Source organism: Sesamum indicum, linkage group LG12 (genome assembly GCF_000512975.1).
Source record: "Sesamum indicum cultivar Zhongzhi No. 13 linkage group LG12, S_indicum_v1.0, whole genome shotgun sequence".
In the NCBI taxonomy this organism is placed as follows: Eukaryota; Viridiplantae; Streptophyta; class Magnoliopsida; order Lamiales; family Pedaliaceae; genus Sesamum; species Sesamum indicum.
This window is the reverse complement of record NC_026156.1, coordinates 6,228,688-6,246,489: the sequence shown is the minus strand read 5'-3', so window position 1 is coordinate 6,246,489 and position 17,802 is coordinate 6,228,688. Positions and strand designations below refer to the sequence as shown.

At 36.8% G+C, this 17,802-nt stretch overlaps 3 protein-coding genes and 1 pseudogene across 5 annotated transcripts; 2 read left to right on the top strand and 2 right to left on the bottom strand.

The window, feature by feature from the left end:
* Window positions 1-7,549, bottom strand: LOC105175910 (multiple RNA-binding domain-containing protein 1). Of its 2 annotated transcripts, XM_011098555.2 has the most exons (15): window positions 7,195-7,549; window positions 7,026-7,133; window positions 6,820-6,934; window positions 5,330-6,084; window positions 5,081-5,212; window positions 4,455-4,544; window positions 4,220-4,343; window positions 3,368-3,691; window positions 2,739-2,803; window positions 2,027-2,189; window positions 1,113-1,217; window positions 916-1,017; window positions 608-781; window positions 341-472; window positions 1-257 (listed from the first exon to the last, which is right to left on the bottom strand). In XM_011098555.2, coding segments are annotated over exons 1-15 (2,550 nt in total). In that variant the 5' UTR covers window positions 7,197-7,549; the 3' UTR covers window positions 1-98. The 2 variants fall into 2 exon arrangements, with proteins under 2 accessions (XP_011096857.1, XP_020554084.1); XM_020698425.1 differs by lacking the exons at window positions 7,026-7,133; window positions 7,195-7,549 and having other exon boundaries at window positions 5,330-6,088.
* LOC105175909 (protein PLASTID TRANSCRIPTIONALLY ACTIVE 14) lies at window positions 8,528-13,260 on the top strand. The gene is made up of 12 exons (XM_011098553.2): window positions 8,528-8,941; window positions 9,037-9,174; window positions 9,331-9,456; window positions 9,666-9,797; window positions 10,000-10,089; window positions 10,177-10,327; window positions 10,783-10,892; window positions 11,308-11,379; window positions 11,926-12,031; window positions 12,135-12,332; window positions 12,784-12,826; window positions 12,925-13,260. Exons 1-12 carry the CDS (start codon window positions 8,720-8,722, stop codon window positions 13,001-13,003), a joined length of 1,467 nt encoding a protein of 488 aa, XP_011096855.1. The 5' UTR covers window positions 8,528-8,719; the 3' UTR covers window positions 13,004-13,260.
* Window positions 13,867-14,795, top strand: LOC105175908 (40S ribosomal protein S28-2). Of its 2 annotated transcripts, none has more exons than XM_011098551.2 (2): window positions 13,867-14,016; window positions 14,431-14,790. In XM_011098551.2, the coding sequence occupies exon 2, from the start codon at window positions 14,432-14,434 to the stop codon at window positions 14,627-14,629; it is 198 nt and encodes a 65-aa protein (XP_011096853.1). In that variant the 5' UTR covers window positions 13,867-14,016; window position 14,431; the 3' UTR covers window positions 14,630-14,790. The 2 variants fall into 2 exon arrangements, with proteins under 2 accessions (XP_011096853.1, XP_011096854.1); XM_011098552.2 differs by having other exon boundaries at window positions 13,986-14,075; window positions 14,431-14,795.
* LOC105175957 lies at window positions 14,659-17,633 on the bottom strand (annotated as a pseudogene).

Sequence of the window (17,802 nt, the reverse complement as noted above, 5' to 3'; positions counted from 1 at the left end):
TACTCTATCAAAAATACATCTACATTTAACTCAGTCTCCCACTATCAGGCATCTCCAAAATACAAAGAATAAAAACTTCAACAAGTAGCTAAACTATTCTATTCTGCAATTCTTTCAAACTTGATATTTCCTTCATCCAACACTGTCAAGTGCTTCCTTTTTTTTGATAACTTAGCTGAGTCTGAGTCTGTGAACTGTGCGGCTGTTCTAGCCCGTAATTCCTCTAAGCTCTCGCCTTCTTTAGCTCTCTCCAGAACCTGCAAGCCAACCCCATCAATAATTCGTTAATCCACTGTACAAGCATTAGCTCAATTTCACTCTATCTTACAACTTAACATACCAAGTGACGACCATAGAGATGTGTGTTTGAAAGAGCTTGAAGGGCATTTCGAGCTTCTTGCTTCGTCACATACTCTACAAATGCAAAACCTCTATGCTTACCGAACCTCATCGGCAACCTTAAACTCTTTATCTGCAGCATACAACATCAAATGTTCAGAATTTAATGAGAGAAGAATCGTTTTCTCATGGCAAACAAAAAAGGACTAACTAACAGAAATAAATGTATATCGTATTATCATGGAAAAGAAAAGACGAGAGTTCATACCTGACCAAATGGACTGAATAATTGTCTAAGATCCTTCTCTGTTGCCTCAAAAGCTACATTCCTTACTATCAATTTTGTTGAGCTTATGTCAGTTTCAACTTTTTTAGGTAATACTTCATCCTTTTTAGCATGACAAAGTTGCAATATGAGGGCATGCCCATCCAGAACAGTTCCCTGACATAACAATAGGAAAAGGTGTGTCAATCGAAACGGCAGGGAAGGGTAGTTTGAAAGTAAAAGAAAAAGGAAATATTTAATCTTATGAGCCTGATGCAGAGCAAAATTATCTAGCAGGCACAAAATAATACCTGTAGGTCCCTGCAAACGCTCACTGCAGTATCAACACAATCAAACTCTATAAAACCAAATCCCATGGAAACATTCTTCCCATTCTTTACATGCTTCTTCACCTACAACAGCATAAAGAAACAAAAACATCAAGAAAAGCAAATAGAGAATGTGGCAATTCGGAGTGCAAAGCAGAAACTGAGACAAGAAATTATACCCTGATGCTTAGTATCTTTCCTCCCTTCATGTGTTCTGTAAAATGCTTTTTCACACTGTCGTCGGATGTTTTGAAGTTCAGGTTCTTGACATATAATGAGCGTGACTGCAGCACAGACATCAAAAGAATAAACTTCTGAACCAGAGCATCTTGAAGAATTTTAAACACATGAATGTTGCAGATCGACTACTCAAGCAATAATTAGAGAAAATTTTTATAGAAAAGAAAAATACTTCCTATCCTTTCTAGCAACATAGTACTACAGCAGGGTAATCTGCAGCAGTCTCCGAGAACCTAGTGCAAACCACAACAGTAGAAATCATGAGGGGAAGGAGTGCATTCAGAATTTTCATATTTGGTTTTGCCACTACAGTTCTTTGATATATCGGATCTTCAACTACTAAGCATTTATAAAAAATAATCAGAAACAGTGAAATTCTGCAAGTAATAGTTTCTACGTATGATTTCAAAAGAAATTGCAAAATTATTTTTCTCCCTCAAATCTCATCACAGTTTCATATTTAAATAAAATTTATCTTCATATAGACCTGCCCTCTTCCCCCCACCCCCCAAATGAAAGGTAAATAAAGTCTCCACCCTCTAAATTCCAACTCCACCAGAGCCTCATCCCAAAAGTGAGAGAAAGAGAAGAAAAAGGTTGATCCTATTTCAAAGTGAGGTTCTGGTTCCAGTAATCATAGGTATATGTAGCAGAAATTTTAAATCATGATCAGGAAACTGTAGGTGCCAAGGAAAAGAAGCCATACAATGGCAAACATGAGCATATTTTCCATTCTTTAGAAGGAGAAATCAAGGTTAAAGCAGACCATTCCAGCATGCAAGTGTAACAACATAGAAGAATACAAAAAATAAATAAAAGACCACATAGAAAAATACACCGAGTACAAAATAACCTCAATTCTATCTAGGTCTACATCTGCATCTGCTGTTTCTTCAACTTCTTGTTCAAGCAAAGCTCTCTTGACATCATGTTCACCCACAACTTTATTATCACCTGCAGGTGAGGTTTGACTGAGAATATTGCCAGGTGCCCACTCCAGATATAGCGGCGCATCCCTGTGGCGAAGAAAATAATTAATCAACTTCACAACCAACAAGCCCCCACCTTGAAAATATTAATTGGCAATAAAGATCTTGAGAGAAAATAGAATGTAGAACCCTGAAGTCAGAATTATCTAAAATTCTTATATCATGTATGAACTTTTTGGTATCAGACAAATGGAATCTTAAGGGGAAAAAAAATTGTATCAATCTTTGTCTCCATTCCACTTGGCGGTCGGAGTGATACTGCTCTATGTTGTATCATGTTCTCTCACCTTCACTCATATATCCTGTCTTCATTCAATAATATATTTTAATTCATCCTGACATCTGAAACATTACAATCAGGTGCATTAAACCTGGTGCAGTCATGGCACATGAGTGACTACACACAACTCTAAGCTGTATATTGGTTGAGAAAGCCTAGAACGAAGATTACCAACTGATAGCCCATGAGTGAAATGCAGCACTTAAAGTTCCATTAGGATGCCAGCTAAAACCAATATTACACCCTTAACCAAAGTAGTACAAACTTTGAAGTTTTGAACTACTAAATCAACTTACTTGTACCGCTTGTAAGCCAAACCTTTGAAAGCTGCACGAGCTTCAGCAGGTTCTAGAAAGATAACCTGGTTTCAAAAGTTTCAATAAAGTATGCAATCAGCCTTAATATGTATAAATTGAACAAACATCAACTTCCCTTTCCCATTGCATATTGTGCATAAATTATTTTTGAATTTACAACAAATAACAGCATAATACCACTGGCTAAACAAGGCACAAAGATAAAAGTTAAAGAATTGCAAGTGCTTGCTTATGTTGCACATGGTGTAGCAAAAATGATGGAACTGATGAATCATGAAATTTTTCCTTCATGTATCAAGACATAGTTGCATTTTTCAAACTAGTCAAGTTGTCATAAAACCATCACAATTTCCTATCTATCTATCCGAGTCGTTAGACACAACATTGATCAGATGAAGATAAGCAAGAATAAACAGTATAGACTCCAACTAAAGGAGTAAAAACAATAAAAAATTACCTTGCCAAAAGAAGGATCACTAATATATAGCCTTGAGTAATGTAAGCAAGAAATACCGAATTCATTCAGAAACAAATGTTGTATAAGCAGAAGAAATGAGAGGGCAAATCATTAAAGAAGGAAAAAGAAAAAAAACAAATGGAATCCATACCAAAGCCAAGGTTTTTGTAGGAGGCAAGACGATCCTGTCCAAGCTGCCAAATTTCCCAAACATGTTTGATAATTCACTTTCAGATGATCCATAAGGTAAATTCTTCACTAAAATAACATGGTTGCTTCTTTTTAGACCGTCAGTTTTACCAGCGGCAAACTCCTCTAATGAGGAAATATTGACCCCAGCATTTGATAGAGCTTTTTTCGTCTCAGAAATCACTTGAGTCTCCCCCAATGCTATTCTCACTGCAAGATCATCAGATTCTTTATCGAGTAATTCACTTTTACTGACACCAAATTTCCTTGCAACGTTTTCAACAACCTAGAACATGAAGAATCAAAATAGAAGATCAGAAGATAGAGCACGCTAAGAAGATAATCCACAAATGCATGCTGTGTTGCAGACAGAGATTAGTGCATGAAGGGTCATATTATTAGTCCAAGGGCAAGAATAGAACAATAACTACGCTGTTATTATACCATATCTTTTTACCTCCGAAATAGAAATCAAATACTACATGCTTGAGCAACTCAATCACCCTTTTAAAGAATGCGTTGAAGGTACCAAAATTATCTGCAGAAGGCAGGTTCCGGAAAGGGAGAATATATCCTGACTTACACTGGACCAATGTTCACACAAGTAACTTTGAGAAGGGAGTTTTAGGGAGGGGAAACGTATTCAAGCTTACACCTGACCTTCCTAGTAGTGTTATCTGCAATGACTTATGGGGCAACTAATCCTAGATGTCAAGGCTCATTATTCAACTTTGCTAACTTAGAGTATCAGGCGGCATGCACTAAACTATCCCATGCAGGCCAGTAAGGCACAGATGAAAATTCACTAACTTACAGTATCAGGGCGCATAAATAAACTATTCCATGCCCGTGTGTTTCCACTTGCTTCTGATGCCTTCCTTTCAGCATCGCGCTGCTGCTTAAATGTTTTTGAAGACTGTCTGCCAGCATCATTGGATCTGTACAATTAGATTCAGGATAAATATAAACTTCTCACTGCTGACTGCTGAGACAACTGGAGAAAATCTATGCAAGTAGCGAAAATTCAGAATATATGATGAAAGGCATACTGTTGTGTATCAGAAAGATTCTTTTGTTTAGCAGGCATGACATGCAATAACCTTCCCTGAAAAATTGAGCTGTCCATCTCTTCCAAAGCCCTGAAACAAGAAAACATAAAACATCAACATTTTGACATGCAATGCTAATACAATTACATATAAACATATTCATGACTGTGACATGAAAATACTCAACAACACAAATGAACCAAAAAACATGCTACTAATAAACCTTTGATATCAGAGAAAACTGTTGGTGGGAAATTAGTTTTCATGTGACAAAATGATGTAAAACAATCTCAGGGCACAAACTGAGGCCAGTTCCTCAAGCAATCTATGTACAGAAGGATACAAGTATACAAACCCACAAAAGAAGGAACTCCTCGACTAAAAGCAAGTTCATGTAAACAAGTTACGAGTATAATTGAGAATAAATTAGCGCCAAGATTTAAACAATACCAATTATGTTGATTTCTTTCTTGAACACATTAATGATAGAAAACAAATTTCCACATCATATAATCTGCCTGATCACCAACAGAGACAACGCCTAATGATGCACATTACAGCAGCTGCTCGTGCAGCAAACTATTAATGTATAACTTTATGCTTTTAGCTTTGGCAGGAGATAGTACCTAGCAGCAGATTCTGGGAGAGCAAAGAGAACAAAAGCAATTCCCTTAGAGCGTCTTGTATCTTTATCAATGACAATATGGACCTGAGAGATGGTGCCGTATTTGCTAAAGTGCTCTTCCAACTCCTCCTCACTGTGGGCGCCAAAAAGTGTCAAAAAATGGAAAAAGAACTATATAGCATAAACACACTCATGGTGAGAGAGGGAAAGAAAACAACACCACACTGGACTCGAATAATATGGTACATACGTGGCAGTGTAAGGAAGATTACGGATGAAGAGACGGCCAGATTCCAGAACTTCTTCATTCTTGTTTTCTTGACTTGACGAAGGGTCAACTGAGTTATTAATACCATGTTCTCCGGAAGACCCATCTTCAGCCTCCCCTCTGGAAACATCAAATTCAAGGGTATCCTGAAGAGGACCATGGTTACTCTTGTTCTGAGAGTCGGTGCTATCATCATCATCCCCATCGCCATGCTCATTGCCATCAGTACTACCCTCATCATCAGAACTTTCCGAATCTGACCATCTGTTCTTAATTCTGCTCCTAAAGTAATCCATGTCAGATATAACTTCATCATGAACCAAATTGTTTGGTTTATCTGCCTCTTGTTTCTCTGATAAAACAGTTCCTTCTCCCTTAATTCCCTCAAGATCAGTATCCTCTCCATCTAAGTTCTCTCCACGTCCTTTTGTCATCTGGACCTTATTCGCTGATGCTATTTCACTTTGCTCAAGTGAAGGAGCTGCAAGTGTATCATTTGCCCACAATTTTGATCTGCTACGGTGCTGCATGACCTGAAGAAACTCTTGGAGTTGAGGGTCATCATTCTCATCATCCTTCTTATTCTTACTCTTCTTGCTTTTCCCTTCTAGGACTACGGTTTTAGAATCTTTTGAACTGGTTACTCTCTTCTCTTCTTCAGAAGAATTCTCCTTTTTCTTCAGTGAGTGCTGACTCCATGGGCGCGGCATGTTGGGATCTCCAACCTTCCGAGCAATCTGGCTACGACCATACAAAGGTCATTGCATGTTAATGTTTATGATGTAACCAAGTTTTTATCCTTTTGTCAGGACTAAGTGAAAGGCGAATACTCTGGCATTCGGTAGTAATAATCTATCATTTGCAGGTTCGGAAAAAAGATCCGATTTATTAGCCCACAACCTTCAACAGCTACTTCATGCATATGTTAAATTAATTTCATAAAAGTCCTATTAGTGATTGACGACAATCAGCACAATGAATTTCAATTCTTTGGACAAGTATTTATTATCAAACTGAAAGTATGTAGAGTGTGCTTGAAAGAATTAAATTAACAGGGACTAGTATCAAACGCGATTCTAGGTAAAGTGAGACAGCCAAAGGGGGCAATGTTTCCACAGCAATTGGATTCAAATCATTGCATATGCTGCAAAAACTTTTCATGACTGGGGTTGTAATGGTGCCAATTGCAATGAAATTATTTCTCGTCAATATGATTGATGGTTATAAAGTAGGACACAGTAAACATGGAAATGTTTTTTCACTAATTTGATTTTCTGCAGCGATAATACTACCCTATGTATGATTAAGCAATAACTACAATTGGAATAGGGCAATTAAGAAGAACTTGTTTCCTATCCAACAGACCTCCTAAATTTCTCTTTTGTGTTGTTTATTTTTCATCTGAAAATCATGTTGATTTCCTAAACATAAACAAATACGAAAAGGACATGAAGCAGCAAAGAAAGACAGACCTCACAAGTAATTCTACAAGTATCCATGAAAGACTTGTTGAAGTAGTTTATGGCTTCTTGGGCTTCATGGTCTGTCCGAAATCCCACAAAGCCAAATTGCCTGCTCTTCCCATCCCTGCACCAATGTATAATTTAAAATTGGTCCCATGAATAGGAAAAAACACACTTAAAAAATGGTTGTCGAAGAAAGAAGGGTAAGGGTTTACTTGGTGCGCATAAGTTTGGCATCGGTGACTTCCCCTTTCTGAGAGAAGAAGTCTCTGAGGCGGTCCTCTGCAACATACTTTGGCAAGTTTTTGACACATATTCGGGACCTGTGAAGAAGTAGGGATTTTAGATTATGCAGAGGAGTGAGTGAGAGAAAAAGAAACTTACATGATTAGGGGATTTGTGCATATGGCGAATAAGAGTGTGTAAAACGGAGAGCCGCCCGCCGCCGCCTACTGCAGTTGGACCCGTGCCTGTCCCTGCCTCAGCCTCTGCAAACTCTATTTTATTACTTAATACAAAATCATTAACACTACACGACCAAATCTAGAGATAGATAGATGCATACGCTTATGTATTTGTCATATACGATACTATATATTGGGGTGTAGTGTGAGGTGAGAGAGAAAGAAAGAAAAGCGGCGAGAGAGAAAAGAGAAGAGAAGATGGTTTAGGTGAGCAGACAACACACACACACAGAGGAACATACAGATTACAGGGTTTGAGGTTGAGGGTTCACTTTCTTCAGCCTTTGTACCCTACTAATAATTCCACCGGGATAATTATACTTTATCTCTTAAATTTTGATATAATTATACATAAATTCTTTATAATTTTGAATATTACATCTAGCACCTTTAAGTTTGCTTTTATCTAACAAAATAAGTTCATTCGTTAGTCAAAATTAAATACCTTCCGTGTAATGCACAACAGATATTGATATTATATTTACTGAAAATAAGATTGGTAGTGATATTATATTTACTGAAAAATATAAATTCAAAACATTATAAATTATATGACTAGAAATAATTATTGAATTAATAAAGAATTATAAATTTTATATCTATATTAATATTCGACTAGTATGAATGTGCATATATACTATATTTATTCAAAAAATTAGGTAATAATTTGTCATATTTTTTTTTGTTATTATAAAAAGATTATCTATTAAATTTTTATTTGAAATTAATCTAATGTGTACTATTTATAAAAATGTATTATTTTTTTAAAAATAAAATATGTAAAAAATAATAATATTTTTTATTGTAATGGTATAATATCCATTTTAGTCATTTTAAAATTAAAAACCTTATTATATCAAACACCTTAATCTCTTATAAGATGTTTTTACATTTTATTTTATTAAACACTTTAGAAACTTATTTTTAAAATAAAATTCAATATCTTATAAGCTCGTATAAGATATTTTAGAAAAGCGTAGCCAAGCATCCTCTAAGTAGTTGATTTAATAGGAATTGAAAAGTTGAAGGACATTTTTTGTATTATAATAATTTGATGTAGTGGTATCAAAACTACCACTGTAGTCAATAAATTATCTTGTTTTTGTAATACTATAGAGAGAATCAAATGTTTTAATTTCTTTTTCTAGTATATAACTATTTAAATTAAATTAAATTAAAAACATATAAAATCTTTAACTTTAAATGTATACAGAATTTGTTAATAAAAAGAATAGCAAAAGAAGTAAAACCCTAAGGGTAGGGGAGAAGGGGGCGCGATGGGCAAAGTTGAAAACCCCGAGTGTGGGCGTGGGCGTGGGTCTGGGTCTGGTCTGCTACTCACTCCTCATCTACAGGCAACTGCAAAGTGCTGCTGCTGCTGCCGATGGATAACTTTTCTTTTGCTAAATTAATAATTCATACAAAACACACACACACACGAAAAAATGCCTCTCTCCGTCCTGCATCCATCTTCTCCCTACTGCAACTTCAACTATCACCCGCCAAAGCCGAATGCTTATCATTCACCGCCCATCAGCGTATGCAAGTGCAGATTCAGGTCCCTCCGAGTTGCTGCTGCTGCTGCTTTAGTTGCAAATGAAGATACTGCTTCTACTTTCCCTCTCTTTCAACCCCCTTCTCCTCCCCAACCTACTCCTGCTTCTCAGGTTTCTACTTCTCTCTCTCTCTCTCTCTCGATGCTTTCTTTTCTGCATTCGGACTTAGACCTCATTGACTGATTATTCATTATAACCTCTAACAGTTGGAACCGGCGGATCCTGATTTCTATAAGATAGGATATGTTAGGAGCATGAGAGCTTACGGTATTGAATTCAGAGAAGGTCCTGATGGATTTGGAGTATATGCTTCCAAAGACATCGAGCCTCTTCGTCGTGCCAGGGTAACTTCTCCTTCTCCAGGTTTTTTTTTAATAATGTTTTATGTGCTTTCTCTTTACATGGATTTCATTGTCTTGTTCACAATGTCATTTTTCAAATGGTTCCTGCATTTGCTTCTCCTGAATGTTTGGTTCTGCAATATTCTTTTGGCTGTTCAGGTGATTATGGAGATTCCATTAGAACTTATGCTAACTATAAGTCAAAAGCTTCCTTGGATGTTTTTCCCCGATATCATACCAGTGGGTCATCCTATATTCGACATTATCAACTCAACCAATCCCGAGGTAAATGCGTGATGCTTTGTTATTTGATTATTTTGTCACGATATTAGTATGAAATTCATCGTATTTAACTCGCAATCACTTCCTTTTTGTCTTCTTTTTGAGTCATTTCAGCCTTCTTAACGAGCTTGCTTTATTTAGTCATGCGCATTTAGCTCCTCTGATCATGATTGTAGTTGCTTATGTATACAATACTTCTTTATTTATGTCAGACGGATTGGGACCTGAGGTTGGCATGTCTTCTTTTATATGCATTTGATTGCGAGGAGGATAACTTTTGGCAGCTGTATGGTGACTTTTTACCCAGTGCTGATGAGTGTACTAGCTTGCTTCTAGCTACAGAGGTCTGAATCTGCTTGCACCCTTTTACATTGTTTAATGGTTCTATGCAAGATGTACTTTTAAGATTATTAGGAAATAGAATCTAATGCAACACATGCAATCATGTACGTCAGCTACATCCTAGGATCCAAGTTCCTTTTAGCTAATAATACCTTGTTTTATTGCCTGAGATGCTCCCCTTTATTGCACTTTGACAAATTGCAGGAGGACCTTTTGGAGTTGCAGGATCAGGAACTTGCTACAGCCATGAGAGAACAGCAAAAACGAGCTTTAGAATTTTGGGAAAAGAATTGGGTATCAAATGATCTTTTATACTTCTATTTTCTATCATCCAGCATTTTTGAGATCCTTTGCCCAGTTCTAACTCTACAACTTTGTCAGCACTCGGCCGTACCCCTTAAAGTAAAACGCCTTGCTCGAGAACCGGAGAGATTCATGTGGGCATTGAGTATGGCACAATCTCGATGTATCAACAAGCAAATTAGAATTGGTGCCCTAGTTCAAGATGCAAATATGCTTGTCCCTTATGCTGGTTAGCCTCTGTCAAATGAAAATTTCTTCAGACTTGTTCGGTACTTTGTTCACATGGCTTGACCTCAGTGCTCTCGTGTGAAATTGGAATAAACAGAAATACATTTTGATCAAACTAGGGTTTGATAGATGCAATAGTGTTTGTTTAGGCAGCTATTTGAGCCCGAACAAATGTTTAAGGTGTTATGGTTTTCAAGAAGATAGAAGCAAAAAGAATCATCTGCAGAGACCTCAAGGATAATCAACCATTTATCAGTATATTTTGATTTGGCATATAGCTGATCCAAATTTAGAACCCACTAGTTTCACAAGTTTGCTAACTCCTGAATTTTTCTGTTGTCTGACTATGGTTAAGTTTCATTCTATTTTAAGTACATTTCATGTCAAATGATATAAAACAGATCTTGTTGACCTTATAAATCTCATTAATAGAATATGATCTTCCCATGTTTGTAGATATGTTGAACCATTCTTTCCAGCCAAATTGTTTTTTCCACTGGCGTTTCAAGGACCGAATGCTTGAGGTGATGATCAATGCTGGTGAGCGGATTAGAAAAGGAGATGAGGTATAAATTGCTACATGTCTTGATGAAATAGAAGTGTTTGTTGGAGAACAATACATCATCTACCATTATTAATATCGACATTTTTTGTTGTTGTATGCCGAAACCGTCTTCAAATTGCATTTTTCTGTTCATTTTGTACCAGAATGATGTCGGAGGGAGCTGTAGCATTTTATTTTCTGTTCATTTATTTGTGGAAACACGTAAAGTCGGAAAGATGGAGAAGGGAATTGGTAATGAAAAATTAATCTGAAGACTGATAAAAGATAAAACTGAAGGGTGGATGCTTATCAATGACCAATAGCCAATGAGAGTTAAGGAATCATCGATGCCTCTGACAAGCAAAGAACAAGCTGTATGCTGAATACTCTTTGGTTTTCATTATTGTGATACGAATTCTATCATGATGTTTGTGCAGATGACGGTCAATTACATGAATGGGCGGATGAATAACTTTTTCATGCAAAGATATGGATTTTCATCACAAGTAGTAAGTTTCTATGCCAACTCTTTTTGTTTATATATTCAGAGACATGGTTGTTTGTATGATATATAGACTAATCACTACTTCACTCCAGTAAAAAAAAGCTGAAGAGTTGGTTTCCATTCTATAGGAGCAGTAAGAAACAATAAATGAAAACACGATAATAATGAACAAAAAGCTTATCCCTTATACAATAGGTCACTTGGTAATGCTCTGCTATCATATTAGACTTAAATACTCAAGAAGAATTCTATTGCTTTGTCTTCTCACATCTTATCCAGAAAATATTTAGTGAGAATTTAACACCTTTGACTCCAGATCAATTATTTGTTAAATGAAGCATTTGCTTCTAGATTGTTTTGATTTCAAGCATGAATTATGTGGTAGCTAACGTTTAACAAGAGAAGAAGTTCTGTTGGCATCTCAGGTTGGTCTTTGAGTTTTAATTAATGCCACAGCTTCCGAGCTTTGTTATACTCTTGCGATGCTTAATTTGTTATTTTTGCTTGATATTATCTTTATCCCTCTCTTATTTGACATGAAAATGCGCAGAATCCCTGGGACGTTATCCAGTTCTCTGGCGGTGCACGGGTTCATTTGGATTCTTTCTTATCTGTCTTCAACATATCTGGCCTTCCTGAGGACTATTATCACAATAGTAATATTACATCCTCCTGATAAGCATTTCACTTATACATATATCAATAAACTGTATAGAGTTCTGTTATGATTCACGAAGTAGAGATAATGTCCCATATCAGGTAAACTGTCTTATGATGAGGATAGCTTTGTTGATGGGGCGGTCATTGCTGCTGCAAGAACATTGCCCACTTGGTCAGATGGGGACATCCCTCCCATACCAAGCATGGAACGGAAAGCTGCGAAGGAGTTACAAGAAGAATGCCAGCAGATGCTTGCAGAATTTCCCACAACTGCAGGGCAAGATCAGCAAATTTTAGGTAGGGATAACTGATGGAATTAAGTTTCACGAGCACTATACAGAAGTTGACCGCATAAAGATTTTGCTCTTTACTCATGTATTCACTTCACTATTCTTGGACGGAAGAAGAGAAGAATAGTTTTCTTAACTTGTGAACCTACGTTTCTGATAATTGACCTGATGGATAACTAAATCCTGATGTCATCTGACAGTTCTGAAATGGATTATGGCTACAAATGGTATAGTCTAGGAGTTACTGAACATATCTGTTTGCAGTCATCATAGAAAACTTTTTTCCATCCTCACCTATTCCTTGTCTTGCAAGTTGCAAAATATATTCTTGGTTTTCTGCTGGGTTTGTCTGTTAAGAAGTGGAAAACTTTGGAGAAGATAGGAATAGTCCCAAGCGAAGTACTCGAGCTGTATTAAATTTATTCTCATGTGTTTTATTACTTTGTTTACTGCTGCAGAGTCTAGGCCTGAAGCAAGGAGGAGCCTTGAAGCTGCAATAAAGTATGCAATCTTTGTTGGGTATTTACTGCATGTGGTGCTTGATGTCCTTATCTTGGACAGTTATCCAGCTTATTTTGTTTGATTGTTCTTATATGCAGGTATAGATTGCACCGCAAATTGTTCATAGAGAAGGTTATCCAGGCGCTGGATATCTACCAAGAACGGATATTGTTCTGATCATGTATAGTATCGCATGGGAAATGGGTAGTGATACGAGGTTATGAGAGCAACTGGAGGGTGCGAGCGTTGCTTGCATTGGTTCTAAATGTTGTTATAAAAGAAACAGATTTGAGTTGAGCAGGGGATGATTTGCAGGAAGAGAGTTTGACTTGGGAGGTTCCCCTATGAGTCGTGGGCTTAAATTCATTTAAAGTACCTTTCTTTAACAAAATATGTATAATTGTTTCATTCATTTAACTTGGATAAAACTCAAATCGGATTAAAGCCCACTGCAAGCAGCAAATAAGAAAGATTCTTTTTTAAAAAATTTTGCAAAAAAAAAAAGATATATGTTATTATTATGATTATTAGATAATACCATATATAATATATAAGGCTAGGCAAAGGTTGGCGTTCAACCTTTTCTTACTTAAGAAAGATTTTTTTTAAAACTTTTTTGAAGTCTCAGCTTCCCATTAAGATTTGAAAAAAAAAAAAAATATTCCAATTTGTTATAATTCTATTATATGTTATATTTTTATTATTTTTTTTATAATAAAAAAAATTAATGAGGCAGGGCTTGTAGTTCGGGGCGAGAGGGAGGGGGGAATTTTCGAGGTTTCTTTGAATATATAAATTAAATTATATATTTTTATATTATATTTTAAGAATATGTATAGCTTAAAGTTTTATCTTAACATATAACCATATTATAATTGGAGGGGATTTTGAGACAAAAATGGGGAATTATATGGATAAATGAAAAGAATAATTTAATATATTTTTTAAAATAGAGAAAGATAGAATGATGTTTAGGTAGGTTGTAATTGTATTTAGTATTTACCCTTAATAAAATTGGTGGATAAAGAGAGTTAAGGTGGAAAAGTTTTATTCAACAAGGGTACAATCGTAATTTAAATCCCCTCCCACGCTACTATATAATCCAAAACACCAACTTCAACCTCCTCCTAGGGTTTTATAACACTTCTCAATTCCTCTCTGCCGTTCTTCTTTCTCCCTTGGCTCTTCAGGTTCCTTCTCAATCCTCTTCCATGTTTTTAACGCTTTTATTTCTTCTATCCGTTTGGTGGTGAGGTTTTTTTATTATAGTTGTGTAGCTGATTTATGGTTGCTGCCTATTTCCCTTTATGTTTGTGTGTTCTGCATTCAAACTCAATCTAATGTTTTATGGAGTTTAGGTTCTCTGATTTGTTTTTTAACTGTTTTGTTTATGCTTATTGTTATTGTTGAAAATAATTATCAAAGCACCTACCACTGTGCCCCTTCCAGTATGTTGCGTCTTCATATTATTGATTCTGTGTCTTCTTATGTTTTTACTTCTTCGATTCTCCTTATTTTTCCTTACAACTGAAATGTGCTTTCTGAATTTACTTTGCTTAGTCTTATTATCACCTCAGCTTTTCCCTGATACTCTCTTTATGCAGAATGGATTCACAAATCAAGCATGCAGTAGTGGTTAAGGTTATGGGCAGGACTGGCTCTCGTGGCCAAGTCACTCAGGTCAGAGTCAAGTTTATCGATGATCAGAACCGTTTCATTATGAGAAATGTCAAGGGACCTGTTAGGGAGGGCGATATTCTCACATTGCTCGAGTCCGAGAGGGAGGCTAGGAGGTTGCGCTGATCGACTTTAGTGTTTCCATTACTTTTTGTTAGTTTAATATGTAAGATTTATGTGGATTTCTCCCTTTTGAGGAGTGATCACAAACACTTCAACTTGAGTATGGCTGCTGTTTGTTTCTTTTTGACATTGATTTCCCATGTTTAATCTTGCTATTGTTTCTTTAAAATGATTGAGTAATTCTGGTGGTGGAATCTACAAGGCTGCAACCATCAGTCTATTTGACTAAATTGGTTCTGATAATTATTGTGACCTGTCTTCAATCTCAAGTGGGATTTCTTGGGTAAAATCTCCATATTTTTGTACAAAAGTTGTCCTCTTCATGATGTGATCCTACATCTCTGCCTGCATCCTCTCAGATTACTAATTATTGGTAGTTCCTTCTTCTCTGGCTTTGTTTTCATCCAAGTATAGAATCACAGTGTCAATCTGTGACTCCTACGAAAATCAAATTCTAGGATTTTGCTAGGTTCAGATTTGATTGGTAGTCCAAGTTTTGGTACCAAGAACTTCAGCTCATGCCTGCATTATGGTAGTAGGTGAGAGTTGAAGTTCACTTGGCCAAGAGTCTCTGATCCCCTCCCCACACAAGGTCTACCTGAATCTCAGTTCCTTGAGTTCATTGCATCATGTTGCAGGGCCGAACCTATACACGTATATAAGAAAATGATACTATCCGCTGATTTTACTTGATTAGATTGTCCCATATAGAAAGAACTAATTGGGCTTCCCACAACACCAAACTTGGAACTTTTGTTTGATTAGATTGTCCTGATTTAAAAAGAACTAATTGGGCATCCCACAACACCCGACTTGGAACTCTGAGCCACAAACTACCAGTATGATGCTAGGACGACTTTTTAGTTCCGAGTAAAAGTGAAAACTTCGCGGATTATTCTTGGGCGTGGAGACCTCACATTGCAGGGACAACCAAAGTCCCTAAGAACCAAAGGGGACAGTGATTGTGTAGCCAGCCCAGCCTCTGGGGTGTAGGCCCCAGTAAGCAGAAGTGCTCATGGAAGAAGCAACAATAAACAAGAATATAGCCAATTTCAGAAGATTAGTTCTAGGTGTGGTTCCTCTCACACAGTACCTCCTTACCAGAAGTGCAACTGCCATCATCATGAATATAAATAATGTGCTTATAGACAATAAGGATATCAAAACATCCAAGCTTGAAAAGAAAGCAATACAAGCATTGGATAAGGTTATGAGAAGTGTTGCATATATAGGAGTTCCCGTCTTTGGATGAACAAACGCAAACCATGGTGGAATCGTGCAATATGAGTCTAGCATGCCTGTCCAAGTGCCCCGATTAAAAGAATAGTGGTCATTCCCTTGAGTGTTCCAAAGGCAATTACGTATTTTGCCCATTTCATTCCCACGTTCTGAAAAGCTAAAGAGTAAACTACATTGCGCTCTATATCTGTGTATTTTTGCATCATGCTCAATGAAAGTGCCATCAAGCAATATATAACAGTTACAATTGACATTGATCCTAGCAATGTAAAGGTGTGCCCCCTGCCCGGGTTTCTTGTTTTTTCTGCCATAGTTGCAATGCTGTCAAATCCTCCACAGACAAAGTACACAATAACTGCTGCTTAGAAGATCCCTGCAGCACCGTGGGGCAAAAAAGGTTTTAAATTGGATGTCTTTGTGTGAGCAAATCCCGTCACTATTATAAATAAAATGACCTCCGTCTTGACAGCTGATGCAATCCAATTCAAGTAGGAAGTTCGTTTAGCACTTGTCATAGATGCTATTGGTAGAACCGCAACATCAACTGGATCTATCCTTGATATTTGTATGTATGTGTAATGAATCGGGATATCGGTCCAGAAGAGTGATAAAGTAAGACATCCAAGATCTAGCAACTACTGCACTTCCAATCATGGATTCAAGAAGTATATTACCTGTTATGAGTGCGGCAAGATCTCCTAGTTCCACTCTAAGGTAAGCAAATGATCTCCCAGCAACAGGAATTTCTACTGCAAATTCAAGTGTAGCAAAAGACAGCATTGTTGAGATGCCTGAAGCTATATATGATAAGACAATGGCTGGTCCTGCATGATCATGTACTTCCTCGCCAGTAAGCAGGAATATGCCAGCACCGATATCAGACCCAAATCCAAACCAGGTGATATCCCACCAATTAAGGTAGCATTTCATGCTGTTTTCACTTTGTTTGCGGAGATCCACAAGCGACCTACTTAGGAGACTGTCCTTGAATCTGGCTTTTGTCGGTGACAAGGGAAATATGTAGGAACTCCAATTCTCAAAGGACTTCTCTAGGAAAACTTGTTTGCTCTACCTTCAGTAACTTCTTGGTTGGTCCTGAGTGCCTGTTTCTCCTTCTAGTCCCATGCCTTTTGCTCGTGCTATTGTTGAAGTGAGTTGTTAATGGGTGGCAGCAGTTTGCAAATATTGTCATACAACTAATTAATTGCTCAATCAAGAGGTCTAGTAACCGTCTATTGCAGGGAGTTAGGGAAAAAAGTTTCCTTGTATTTGGCTTGTTTCAAGAGAGAGACTAAGACTGTCTGGCCGTGCTTGTCGTTAGTTTCTTGGTGGGATGGTCATTTTCGGATTATGTTATTGGAGAAAATGAGTAGAGCTGCTTATCCAATGTGAATCTGGCGTTCAGCTGTATATGTCCGTATAATACGATAATATCGATTCAACTTAATTCTAATTATCTTGTAACATATTATTTATGATGATGGGAACTTGGCAAGACAAAACGTCCTATGGCAACATAATTTTTCGCACCTATCAAATCGGTAATTGATCACGTTAATATTATTCCTGAATAAAACAAATATCTCTACATCCTGGTGGCCAGGAAATTTCTGAAGATTCCATTATTTCGGGAAGATCATGCAAGGCACTCGACAATGCAGTAACGGACAAATGGTTGGGTTGTCTATTAATTGGTGTGCTCATGAAAATTTAGTCTCCCAAAATTCAAAATTAGTTTATAAGAAGTGATCAAATATGACTACTGTATCTCCCTGTCATTATTGTTGATCCAGGCAACCAATGATACAAATATTTATCTCCTATGCTTACTGTGTCGAATTCCACATCCATACACAGGTCATGATAATTCAACTTTTACCACGCTTCTAACTACATATATACTTAAACCAAATAATTGTAGCATGCATTATGTCATT